Source organism: Protobothrops mucrosquamatus, unplaced genomic scaffold, assembly GCF_001527695.2.
Source record: "Protobothrops mucrosquamatus isolate PMUCROS unplaced genomic scaffold, P.Mucros_1.0 scaffold1637, whole genome shotgun sequence".
In the NCBI taxonomy this organism is placed as follows: domain Eukaryota; kingdom Metazoa; phylum Chordata; class Lepidosauria; order Squamata; family Viperidae; genus Protobothrops; species Protobothrops mucrosquamatus.
This window is the reverse complement of record NW_015387796.1, coordinates 52508-66240: the sequence shown is the minus strand read 5'-3', so window position 1 is coordinate 66240 and position 13733 is coordinate 52508. Positions and strand designations below refer to the sequence as shown.

Below are 13733 nucleotides of genomic sequence, written 5' to 3'. Positions count from 1 at the left end.
CCGGATGCTCCTCAAGGGGAGCCCCATGTAGAGAGCATTGCAGTAGTCCAGGCGGGAGGTGACGAGAGCCTGAGTGACTGTGCGCAAGGCGTCCCGGTCCAGAAAAGGCCGCAACTGGTACACCAGGCGAACCTGATAAAACGCCCCCCTGGTCACGGCCGACAAGTGATCTTCCAATGTCAGCCGTGTATCCAGGAGGCAAGTGATCTTCCAATGTCAGCCGTGTATCCAGGAGGACTCCCAAGTTATCATCTTATCTTATCTTATCATCTTATCTTATCTTATCTTATCATCTTATCTTAAATCATTCTTTTCTCTAGACTAGCCATACCCAATTCCTGCAACGGTTCATCATATGTTTTTTAGTCTCCAGGCCTTTGATCATCTTAGTTGCTCTTCTCTGGACTTTTTCCAAAGTCTTAACATCTTTTTTTGTAATGTGGTGACCAAAACTGGACCACTTTAGAAAAGAGAAGAAAACAAGAAGAAAGAAAGAAAGAAAAGGAAGGAAAGAGAGAGAGAGAAGAAAGAAAGAAAGAAAGAAAGAAAGAAAGAAAGAAAGAAAAAAAGAAAGAAAGAAAGAAAGAAAGAACTCATAATCAGAGCTTTGCCTTCCTGCATGAGAAAAGGGGACAGCCCAGGTAAGGGGTTGAACACAACCTTGCAAGGCATTTTGCAAAAATGCTGATTGCACACTCTCAAAATAGCAAAGGACTTGGCGTTTTTTTAAATGCACCTTTCTCCCTAATGCACACGGGTTCGTACAGAACACTCCACCACGGAAAGCAAAAATAGGGAGGTGAACTGAGTCCCATCTCGGTGTTAGTCACCTGCCGGTGAATTACTGATTGTAATTTCTCCCCTGCAGTGAAAAGTGGCAGAGCTGTGCAAAATGTTTCCAATTTGAAACGTCCCAATTTGGAGTCCTGAAGAGCTCCTTATGGTAAAAGAAAAGGCTGCCTGAAGTCATTTAGAAGGGTTTCAGATTTCCAAAATAATCAAGACAATCTATTTTGCACTCAGATTGGGGCTGAAAAGCTGAAATGGTTTGTATTCAAAACATGCTACACGCTCCTTAAAAGTGGCATAGCATACGCCAGGGGTGTCAAACTCAATTTCATTGAGGGCCGCATCAGCATTGCGGTTGCCCTGGGGGGGGCGGGTGCATGTGGCCAGGGTGGGTGTGGCCTACTGGGTGGGTGTGGATGGAGTGGGTGTGGCCTACTGGGTGGGCATGGCCAGCTCTACATCATTCCTGTCAAGGTTGCCTGTGGGGGCCTAGCAGGAGTGGGACAGATCTGAGGGTCTCTGGCAGAAGGGGGTGGGACCGGGGCAGAGCCCATCAAGCCAGATATGTGAAGTAGGCTAGGGCCATTTGCTGGCCACTTACAGGCGATGGTGCATTTCTTCATTACTCACAAAGGGTGACACCTCCCCAGCATGCACCCAAGGGGTGGGGCCGATGTGGCAGGGGCTGGTTCCTCGCTGTTTCTAGACAGCCTTGTGGAGTTAAGACTGAATGCATTTCAGCATAGATGGCCACCACAAAATTGTACATTGGCTCCTGGCCGGCCTGGGCCAGGGCCAAGCAGCGGGGGCCGTTTCCACACTGTTTCCAGGATGGCTCGCGGGCCACATGAAACCACTTCGCGGGCCGCATCCGGCCCCCGGGCCTTGTGTTTGACATATCTGGCATACGCCAAAGCAGAGATCCCCAACGGTTTCGGCTGCGGACCGGTGGAGGGGGGGGAGGGAATGGTTTGCACAAGCAGCTGGCAGGCACACACACACGCAGCTCCATTTACGTGAGCGGCATGCACACACCTGCCACTCACACAAATGGAGCACACAAGCACGCGCTTGCCTGCTGCTCGTGCAAGTGAGGCTGGGATGCATGCACACATGCAGCCACCCATGTCCTAAAAAACAACCCGAAGACCAAATACACAAGACCTTGACTTACAACCACAATTGAGCCCAAAAGTTCAATTGCTAAGCAAGACAACATTAACTTGAGTTTTGCCCCATTTTATGACCTTTCTTGCCAGAGTTGTTAAGTGAATCTCTGCAGTTGCTAAGTTAGTCACAAGGTGGTTAAGTGAATCTGGCTTCCCCATTGACTTTGCTTGTCAGAAAATGGCAAAAGGTGATCACAGGACCCCGGGACATTGCGACCGTCATAAATATGACTCGGTTGCTAAGTAGCCGAATTTTGATCATGTGACCACAGGGATGCTGCAATGGTCGTAGGTGTGAAAAAGGATCCTAAGTTACTTTTTTCAGTGCGTTGTAACCTTAAATGTCACTAAATGAATAGTTGCAACTCAAGGACTATCTATAATTGAGTCCATCCTCTTTGTTGCTAGTCATCCTCTTCTTCTTTTACCTTCCATCTTTCTCAGCATCAGAGTTTTCTCCAGAGAGTTGAGGTTTTGCACAATGATGCATTTTTGACAGCCAATTTGGTACCATCTGCACGGAAACTGAGCTTTATGCAAGCTTTAGAAGTTTAGAAAACAGCTGACAAGGCCAATTCTTAATGTAAGGCTGCCCTCTGGTGTTCCTCACATCGTTGTCGAAAGCTTTTACGATCCAAATCAAAACCTTTATTATATAGTCCAGTGTTTCTCAACCTTGACAATTTTAAGGCATGTGGACTTCAACTCCCAGAATTCCACAGCCAGCAATGCTGGCTGTGGAATTCTGGGAGTTGAAGTCCACATGCCTTAAAATTGTCAAGGTTGAGAAACACTGATATAGTCCATGGGCCAGAAAAATACAACAATAAATAATGACAACTCTAATTAGCAATAAAAGATTTTTTTTTTTTTAAAAAAAAATGTATTTATTTATTTATTTAATGTATATGCCACACCCATCTCGCTATGCGAGATGACCCTGGGAGGCAATAAAAATTGCAAATAAAGGTGATATAAAATACATAAAATAGACAGTTGCAATAAGATTACAGAAACTTCAGTCAGAACAGAGCTGGAAGGGATATTGGAGGTCTTCTAGTCCAACCCCCACCACTCAAGCAGGAGATCCTATATCAATTCAGACAAAGTGACTGTCCAGTCTCTTCTTAAAAACCTCCTGATGAAGCATCCACAATTTCTGAAGGTAAATTGTTAAGGTTAATTGTCCTTACTGTTAGGAAGTTTCTCGCCCAATCTGTACTTGTACCTTTGATTTTTCCTGCCTAAATGTAAAACTTTGCTTTTCTCCACATTGAAACTCATTTTGTTGGACAGGGCCTATTGTTCAAGTTTGTCAAGACCTTTCTGGATCCTGAATTTGTCTTCTGGGATGTTGGCTACTCCTGTCAGTCTGGTGTCATCTGCAAATTTGATGAGTTCCCCTTCAATTCCCTCATCTAAGTCATTGGTGAAGATATTGAAGAGTACTGGGCCTAAAATGGAACCTTGTGGTACCACTGCTTACTTCTCTCCATGAGGATTATTGTAGTAACTGTAACACAAATAGCAGTGACACTTGCAAATCATTGGGAAGACAGATACAACAAATGGCACCACAAAATTAGGCAGCGAAAAAAGATATTTCAGGATCCTGGGCAGATAAAAGCAGTGACAGCAGATATTGTGCTCTCTACTAGGGAAGGTTTTTTTTTTAAAGGGATAAATATACAGCTTCCTTTATTTATTATAGAGGCAGCCACAAAGGAGCATATGACATGGGGATTTCAGATAAAGTCTGCTGAAAAGGAATGTTTTAATACCACTTCCACAGAACTGCAGAAAGCAGAACATTCAGTCAAAGTTCAACAACATTTCAGAATTAGACTTTGAGAAGGATCCATTTACTGTAGTGTCAGATACCAGGCTTAAATTGGCTTGAAAATCAATATCCAAGACAGGGATAAGTTGTTTAAGATGAATCCTGGCATGTTGAAGCCCTAATGGTCAGGGACTTTTCAAAGAAAATTCTAAGGAGTAGAGTTTGCGATTAGTTTTTGTTCGCCAGATTGATTTAAAACGGGGTCAGAGAATCAGTGGAGTCAGAAGAAAAAAAATATCCATTTCAACCATAAAGTAGAGAGGTAGAGCCAGGCTTGTCTCCACAAACCCAACTTATCTCTAACTGTAAAACAACATTCTTGATACATCTTGGAACTGCGAATATTGCTCTTATAAATTAAGAATAATAATATAATTTATAATATAATATAATATAATATAATTAATATAATATAATATAATATAATATAATATAATATAATATAATATAATATAATATAATAATATAATATAATATAATATAATATAATATAATATAATATAATATAATATAATAAATATAATATAATATAATAATATAATATAATAATATAATAAATATAATACTATACTATACTATACTATACTATACTATACTATACTATACTATACTATACTAATACTATACTATACTATACTATAACATAACAGAATAGAACTGGAAGGGACCTTGGAGGTCTTCTAGTCCAGCCCCCTGCTCAAGCAGGAGAACCTGTCCTATACCATTTCAGGCAAGTGACTGTCTAGTCTCTTCTTAAAAACTTCCAGTGTTGGAGCATTCACAACTAAATATGGACTGGAAAGGCACCAGGATATTAAACTTTGTAAAAATGCAAATTGGAACATCATAAAGAAGCTGAGAAAGGACTTAGCAAACAAAACTTTGCAAACTGCAGGAAGAAAATGTACCTCCTTTGAATAGAAGAATCTTAAGACAGCTGTGGGGGCCCACTTGCCTGATAAGAAAAATATGTGCTTCAAGATAAGGAAACCTGGAACTCACTTCAAGGTATTTATAAGTATCTACCTGCTCTATTGAGGACTGTTTAATCTGTGTTGTGCAAACACTAGTCCTTTAGGGTTTTTTTTAAGTTTATTACACATTGTTCTTTTAGCAAAAGGACACCAATGCTCACAGTGTCCTTCTGATTCCTGTTGGAGAAATAGGCAAAATTACCATATCATCTGCATACAGCAAGGCTGGGATTGCACGATCTGCAAAAATTGGGGACGGATGGTTAGACGACGAGAGAGCCTGAATTATTGATGTACAAATTAAAAAAAGTGAGAGGGCTACTTTACACGCTTGCCTTATCCCTCTTTTGGTGGAAACAGCTCCCAAGAGGAGCATCTGAGCCTCAATGAGATGTAGATAAGGCAGGATAAGAGTCTGGATAAGAGGGAACAATCTTTTATACACTGGGGATTCCTGAAATCCACAAAGATTGAAAAAAATGGTGCCTTTGGACAGTGAGGTGTATTTTTCAGTTAAACAGTGCAAGACCAGACAGTTGTCTAAGGTTGAATGGTCCCCTCTAAATCCCATCTTTTTTTTTTTTTTACAAGATTTTCACTTTGGGCCCAATCCAACAGTTTTAAATAAAGGCACTTTGCATATTGCTTCCTTTTTGTACTAAGCAAGCTAATTGGTCTACAGTTGGCAGGGCAAAGTCTGTTTCCTGTATTCCTATAGAGAAGGATAATATCACCCAGATGGGAAACATGCTGTGCTGTTAATGTAACTAAAAAGAGCAACCAACATTGGGACCCATCTTCCTTTCCTTTCCTTTCCTCTCTCCCCTCCCTCTTTTCTTCCCCCTGGGTTACACATCAGATCTGAGGTAATGCAACCCCGTCAAGACTGAATATTATAAACATTTATATCCCATTCACACCACTCCGTCTTACCAGGGTTCAGCCAAAGTCTTTTGTTCCCCATCCAGGCCTTCACAGCCTCCAGGCACCTCAAAAGAATGTCTACTGCATCACTCACTTCACCCAGGATGGAGATACATAACTGGATGTCAGCAGGATGCCATCCTACCCTGGATATCAACTGGGTATAGCTAAACTCATGATGGTGGATGATCTCACCCAGTGGTTTCATGTAGATCAGGGGTAGTCAACCTTGGTTCTTTTATGACTCGTGGACTTCAACTCCCAGAATTCCTGAGCCAGCTTAGCTGGCTCAGGAATTCTGGGAGTTGAAGTCCACGAGTCATAAAAGAGCCAAGGTTGACTACCCTTGATGTAGATGCTAAACAGGAGCCCAGACAGCCCTGTGGTACCCCACAGAGCAGGGGCCGAGAGCTGGACCTCTCACTCCCTATCAATACTGATTGGGACCAAACTTGGAGGAAAGAGGTGAACCAGGACAAATTGTGTCACTCGCCGTAAACTCCGTAAGTTGGCCCCAAAAGATAACTAGGTTGATGGTATTGAAAGCTGACAAGAGATAGAATAGAACAGAATAACAGAGTTGGAAGGGATCTTGGAGGTCTTCTAGTCCAACTCCCTGCTCAGGCAGGAAACCCTGTACCATTTCAGCAGGCACCATTTTGGAATAGACAAAATTCATGTCAGTCACTCCCAAAATGGTGCCCACTTCTGGGATGGTGCCACACAGTCTATGTAGGAAGACCATGTGTTGGATTGGCTGCTTCCCAATAGATCTCCTTTGGGTAAGTGACTAAGCTGTGATGGGAAGTGAAGAGGATGGTGTGGGACCAAAGGGGGTGGGAAGCAGGCCCAAGGCTTCAGAGACCCAAGGGGCAGGATGATGGCGGGAGATAAATGAGGGGCACTGCAGTCAGTGAGATTGCCAAGTGCCCAAGTTTTGTTCATGTGACTGTGGCGGTACTCAGCAGCCATAAATTTGGGCAGCGATCACGAGTCCCTTCGTTCAGCACTGTTGTAATTCTGAAGGTGAGGATCACTTGTACTGTATCTCCCTCAAGATACATTCCTACACACTCAAGGCACTAGTAATAGCAATAGCAGTAGCCCTGAGACTTATATACGGCTCCATAGTGCTATATAGCTGTTTACAGAGTTAGCATCTTGCCCCCAACAATCTGGGTCCTCATTTTACTCACCTTGGAAGGATGGAAGGCTGAGTCAATCTTGAGCTCTGTCAGGATTGAACTCCAGGTTGTGGACAGAGTTTGCCTGCAATACTGCATTCTAACCACTGCGCCTCCAGGGCTCACTAACTTATGCAGGTTAATTTTAATAGAGGCTAATTGCTCGAACACTGAAATAATAGCTTGCCTATGAGCAAACACTGTTTTACCATGAATTCAATTGAGCCATCCTGTGAAAACAGTTCCTCCCAGTCCTTACCATGTGCGATTATGTTCTTATTTTCTTTAGAAGAAGCTGGAGCTAGCAGAACAGACTGAAGAATGAAAAGGGAGGGCTGGCATAGAATCAGAACAGTCTATTAAATCTTCGCCAAGAGAAACAGAAAGCTCCGATAATTGTTGCTTTTCTGTTTCTCTTTGCAAGTCCCATTCAAGAGCCTCAAAATTATTAGAGATGGGAAATAGGGTTAATTTACTTAGTGTCTCCTTTTGTAGGAGAAGTTCATCCATTTTTGGCAGTTCGGCTGTCTTGCAAGAATGCTGAGCCACAACTGGCTATGCCCATTCTCCCAGCCAGAAGCCTCTATTCCAGGGGTAGTCAACCTTGGCTCTTTTATGACTCGTGGACTTCAACTCCCAGAATTCCTGAGCCAGCTAAGCTGGCTCAGGAATTCTGGGAATTGAAGTCCACGAGTCATAAAAGAGCCAAGGTTGACTACCCCTGCTCTATTCTCTATTCTCTGGATTGGCTCTCGCTCATGTTTTCTTTTTGCTGTCCTTTTGGATCAGGCCGTCCGCTCTCTGCTGGCGCCAATCACAGATGTCGACAAAGGCGCAATAGGAGCATTTCCAACTGTCTTCAATGTCCACTCCCTTGGGATCTCTTTGCCCTTTCCAATACGATAAGAGATAATGGGACATGGACATCAATTCATCATGGTCATAGGTGATGACTTCGGTGTCCAGCAATGTGTTGGTCTTCTGATGAATGTACTCAATTTGAAGGTGGTCAATAGCCGGAATGTCTGAGTGGGTCAAGTTGAGGAGCACCAGTTCCAGGAGGTCTTCAAAGCAGTGCACCATGAATCCAGCTTTTTGAGCATGTTCTTGGATTTCCTGGCCAAGTGGCTGTTTGGGCTTCAGATGAAGGTGATGTATGAAAATATCTTGGGTTAAGCATCCTTGCACCATAGCATCAAAGAGATATTTATATAAAGAGACCTGCAATGAATCAAGCATCCCTTCTTAAATTGATTCAATTTTCAGCCTCACCTGTGTCTTACTGAATACAGGTAGACCTCAATTTACAACCACAATTGGGATCAATATTTCCATGCTAAGCACAATGGTTATTAAGTCAGTCACACTCGATTTTTTTCTTTTTTGCTGCCATGGTTGTTAAGCAAATCACTGCAGTTGGTAAGTGAATCACACTAAGCCTATCCAGCTTCCCCCACTGACTTTGCTCAACATAAGCTGGCTGGGAAGGTGGCAAATGGTGATCACATGAGCGTGAGACACTGCAACTGTTGTAAATGCATGACTGTTGCCTAGTGCTGATATTTTGATCACATGACTGTAGGGATGTTGAGATGGTCATAATGTTGGAATTCATTGTTGGAACGTATTTTTAATCAACAATTACAGAAGTATTCAGCCAGTAGATGGCAGTGTTTACAAGTCTGGATTGATGGTTTGGATCTATGCTCTTTCATTTGAAGCAGAAGTCCCAATTTCCTGTTACAGTTAAATAGTTGAGCAGTAAAGCACATGGTGACTGTACTCTTTGCTCTGTGGTGCTATATACAGTGGTGGAATTCAAATACCTGAACAACCGGTTCTCTTAGCCGATGCAGGCCTGGGCCTCCGAGGCCTAGACTGGGCTTCTGGAAGCCAGCTGGTTCTCCGAATGCAGCAAAATTTAGATACTGGTAATACCGAACCGGTGTGAACCAATTGAATCCCACCACTGGCTATATATAAAGATATTTTCTAACATATAGGTGTAAAGACTGATATCAAGTGTCTTTTTTCAATGCCATTGTAACTTTGAATGGTAACCAAATGAATAGTTGTAAGATGAGGATTATCTGTATTTAGATGTATATGAGGGCTTACTGGAGTTTGATATGCCCACTTTAAAGGTTTAATACATATTTCCTGCATGGAAATGTCTCATGCTGTCCTCCAGACTGCCAAAAATATTGTTTATTGGTTTCTCTAAGTCTAAATCCCAGGATCCTTTGGTACATTCACTATCGTCGACTTCAAATAAAATCTGATAATATTTCAGTTCTAAGCAACATTTCAGTTTAGAACATTTCAATTCTAAGCAACCATGATTAAAATGTATCAGATGTCAAAAAAGATTGGGGTATCTCTGCTGACCCTACATTAAATCTGAGTCAGCCCTGTGATGCAGTGGGTAAATAAGCAAATGCTATCAGGGGTGGGAGGAAATTAACACAAGCAGAGAATTCAGATCATGGGGAGTAATTGTCCCATTTTATTTCTCCCTGATCAGACTCCATTTGGAGTATGGGATCCAGTTCTGGAGACAACAATAGTCTTCAAATCTCAGACAGATTGTCATATGAGGGAAGAAATGAGTTTATTTTCTTTTGCTTCAGAGGGCAGGACCAGACTCATTGGGTTAAGGAAGATCAAATTCAATCAGAACACAGCTGGAAGGGACCTTGGAGGTCTTCTAGTCCAACCCGCTGCTCAAGCAGGAGATCCTATAGTACCATTTCAGACAAATGGTTGTCCAGTCTCTTCTTAAAAACCTCCAGTGATGAAGCACCCACCAGTTCTGATGGCAAGCTGTTCCATTGGTTATTGTTCTCACTGTTAGGAAGTTTCTCCTTAATTCCAGGTTGCTTCTTTCCTTGATTAGTTTCCATTGTTTCTTGTCCTGCCCTCTGATACTTTGTAATATAAGTTGACCCCCTCCTCTTTGTGGCAGCCCCTCAAATACCGGAACACTGCTATCATGTCCCCCCAGTCCTTCTTTTCTCTAGACTAGGCAAACCCAAATCCTGCTACTGCTCTTCCTATGTTTGAGTCTCCAGGCCTTTAATCATCTTGGTTGCTCTTCCCTGCAGGAGATATTACCTGACTCTATGAACTCTCAACCTATGGAAAAGGCTCTCGCATGAAGGGCTAAATTCCCCTTCACTGAAGTTCAACAGCAGCTACACGACCATCGTGCAGATACGTTCTAGTGCAGCGTTTCTCAAGCTTAGCCACTTTTAAGAAGTGTAGACTTCAACACCTGAGATTTCCCCAGCCAATATTGCTGGCTGGGGAATTCTGGCAGTTGAAGTCCACACTTCTTAAAAGTGGTCAAATTTGAAAAACCACTGATCTAGTGGATCCTGCATCGAGTTGGTAGGTGGATTAGATGACTTCTAAGTTCCTTCCCAACTCTTTGGTTTTTTACTGACCCAGTTGAATGCATGGTGTGAATGCAGGCAATTCCCTCCCTATATCCGGGTTCCAAGCCTCCCCTCCAGCCAGCCTAGGGTCTCCAATCCCACCCTGACCCACCTGGAAACGGTCCCTCTTCTTCTGCGCAGGTCCAGGCATGTAGGCTTTTTCCCTTGTCTTCAATTCATTCAGTTGCAATTCGCCTTTAGCCGTATAATTTAGCTGGTCAATGATCCCGGACACAAAAACGCCTTCTAACACGCCAAAGACCGGGCATTCCCGCACACGCCAACCTGCCAGGGAGAAAACCACATTTAAGCACCTTTGCCATCCTGAGAGGCACGGGGAGCGTTCCACGAGCAGAGTGCCCACCTTTTCGTAGATTAGCTACGGTCAGGAGGATGTTAACCAGCTTGACGGCCCATCCATCTTCTCGGCTTGCAGTCTTCACAGGCACCAGGCTATGATCTTGCAGTTCTGGATTGAGGCAGCCACAGAGAAAGAATGTTGCTTTCCTGCTCTCAAAATTAACCACTTATCTCTACAGCAAGGCGGCACGGTGGTCTAGCGATTAAGATGCTGGGCTTATTGACCGGAAGGTTGGTAGTTTGAGACCCAAGCATGACAGGGTGAGCTCCAGTCCTTGCTTCAGTTCCTGCCAACTTAGCAGTTCGAAAGCATGCAAATGCGAGTAGATAAATAGGCACCACTTTGGTGGGAAGGTAACTGTCAATGCTGCTAACATTGGATGCTCTTGCTTTGACAATATATGGAGATGCAGCCTTTTTCTTTCTTATGCTTAACTCTTAGCATTAGATGATACTGGGGAAGGAGGAGGAATGTGATGGGAGTTAGTTAGACATAACAATATTGTAACAGTGTGTGAATTCAGGGCTTTTGAAATAAGAGATGATAAGAGATGGCGGGATGGAGTAATGGAGGGAAAGTCTGCATTTCAAACAATTGGAGAATGTGATTTATGACTGTAAATTAGAGGAGGGAATTGTGCTTTGATACTATGTGTTCAGGGGAGGGGATTTCAGATTTTGGCTTCAACTATGTTAGTGCCAAAGCTATGCTACTCCAATAAAGATTATTTAAGGTAAACAATGCCTTGAAGTTCTTTGAAGAGTTTCATCTGTCGGAACCATGACAGTAACAGTGTTCCATGTGACTGAATTGTATTGTCATGCTGGCCATATGCCTGCAGACGCATCTCCGTACAGCCCTGGCTCCCTTGACTAGGAAACAGAGATGAACACCACCCCCTAGAGTTGGACACGACTGGACAGGGGAAACTTTTACCTTTACCTTTTAATTCTACAGCAAATCGCTCCCCTCGCCCCCCCCGTGAGGGTCTGAGAAAAATTGTCAGCATTAGTTTTCTCGTTCCCCTTCACTGGCTTCAATGACAGAGCAAATAGCAGCTCAATAGCACAACCCAAACAGTGCAGGAAGACCTTCACTTAACAACCATTCGTTTAATGGCCGTTCAAAGTTACAATGGCATTGAAAAATGTGACTTGCGACCAGTTTTCACATTGACAAAGGTTGCAGCATCCCCACAGTTACGTGATCCAAATTTGAGCTCTTGGCAACCGGTATGTCAGTATGACAGTTGCAGCATCCTGGATTTGACAAGTGGGAGAAGCCAGTTTCCCTTAACGATCGCATGTTTTGCTTAACAACTGTAGTGATTCGCTTAACAACTGTAGCAAAAAAGTCATAAAATTGGGCATGACTCACTTAATGACTGCCTTGCTTAGCCACGGAAATTCTGGTCGCAGTTGTGATTGTTAAGTCTGGGACTATCCATAGCTCCTGTTTAGAATTACAGCCAACCAGTTGTCTGTGCCCTTTCTCAGACATGCCATTACATTACTATCTGGTCTATTTGAGTAGTTATACCCTGGCATTAAGATGGCCCTTGCACTACACTAGGAGTAGACAACCTTGGCTCTTTTATGACTCGTGGACTTCAACTCCCAGAATTCCTGAGCTGACATGGCTCAGCATGGAAACCTCTTTCTTTCTCCTCAGCATGGCTGGCTCAGGAATTCTGGGAGTTGAAGTCCATGAGTCATAAAAGAGCCAAGGTTGCCTACCCCTGCCCTACACTTTTAAGTTTTTGGAAAGGGGTGAGTTTTACTGTCTCTTTCTTGAGCTTTTAGGAAGATTTGGGGCTCTACTTTTCTTCTGCATTATTGAGCAACTATAAATCTGTTTAAACCAGCGTTTCTCAACCTCAGCCGTTTGAAAATCTGTGGACTTCAACTCCCAGAATTCTGGCAGATCAGGGAATTCTGGGAGCTGAAGTCCACACATCTTCAAGTTGCCAAGATTGAGGAACACTGATTTAAAGGATTATGCCATTTCCCTCTTAAAAATGACTAGAAACTGAATGGCCTTAATTTTAAGCAATCATGGACCATGTTGGGGTTGGGGGCATTACTCAAAATTATGGACCACTATTGAAAGATAAACGTTACTCTTGAGTTAAGCCTTATTTTGGTAACCTCTTCAGCAGCAATATCGTAGTGGGTTGCCACTACCAGCTTCTCTGTCCTCTGTTCGGCTTCCAATCTAATTCATAACCCTGGAATCTCCTGGTGGTCTCCCATCCAGGTATGGGGTGACCCTGATCATCTTTTTAAAGATCAGCCACAACCGGCTAGATGCTGTTGCTTTCCGTTGTTAGTCATATTCTAAAAGGGCAGTCACATTACCACCACAACAAAAAAGGTAGTTCTGGGGCACCTTAAGGACTAGCAACTTTATTAGGCAGAAAATACCCACTATTTTACAGATAGAAAATATGGACATGCTCATAATAGCTCAGGGATCCTATTTCCCATCCGCAATGCAATAGAATTTAACCCAAACATCCAAATGACGTCACCTCTGGCAAGATGTATTGACTTTCCTGTGTTTAATACCACTGTCGTCTTCTCCGGCAATTGCACACTCGGCTTTTCTTTGTGATAAACCATGTTTTGCTCGCACCACACTTGATTAGAGAGATCTGTGACCCAAAGATAGCGCAGGCGGAAAGCTTCAAGAGGCGTCTTCGCTCTCTTCCTCTTTGCTGTCCTCCGCTTCCCTTCTTCCACATTAGCAGGCCGAGAATCAACATGCTGAGGCCTGGAACCTCTGAGGGGTTGGGATTCCCTGCCATGAGCATGCAAGAAGTTCGGATTATCATATTTCTGCTGCAAGAATCCAGATGAGCATAAAATGGCAGTCAAAAGTAAAGATCACCCATGGGCAACACAAGTGATTTAAAGGTACTCAGTAGGAACACATTCCAGAAAAGAGTAACAAGAATCACAGAGATGGAAAAAGATACCCTTTAATGGCATTTTTTTACTCTTCTCTCTCTCTCTCTCTCTCTCTCTCTCTCTCTCTCTCTCTCTCTCTCTCTCTC

General features: G+C 43.2%; 2 protein-coding genes across 2 annotated transcripts in view; one reads left to right on the top strand and one right to left on the bottom strand.

Annotated features, from left to right (window-relative positions):
* RAP1GAP2 (RAP1 GTPase activating protein 2) overlaps positions 1 to 7205 on the top strand; it is a 156659-nt gene extending 149454 nt beyond the window's left edge. Inside the window, exon 22 of the mRNA XM_015822663.1 lies at positions 7170 to 7205. Within this exon, the coding sequence (XP_015678149.1) occupies positions 7170 to 7205 (36 nt within the window). The remainder of the gene's footprint in view (positions 1 to 7169) is intronic.
* Positions 7206 to 7636: 431 nt separating this feature from the next.
* EXO5 (exonuclease 5) overlaps positions 7637 to 13733 on the bottom strand; it is an 8135-nt gene continuing 2038 nt past the window's right edge. The window contains exons 2-5 of the mRNA XM_029285413.1: positions 13209 to 13450; positions 10682 to 10786; positions 10430 to 10602; positions 7637 to 8101 (exon numbers count right to left, since the gene is read on the bottom strand). Coding sequence (XP_029141246.1) covers positions 7637 to 8101; positions 10430 to 10602; positions 10682 to 10786; positions 13209 to 13450 — 985 coding nt within the window. The remainder of the gene's footprint in view (positions 8102 to 10429; positions 10603 to 10681; positions 10787 to 13208; positions 13451 to 13733) is intronic.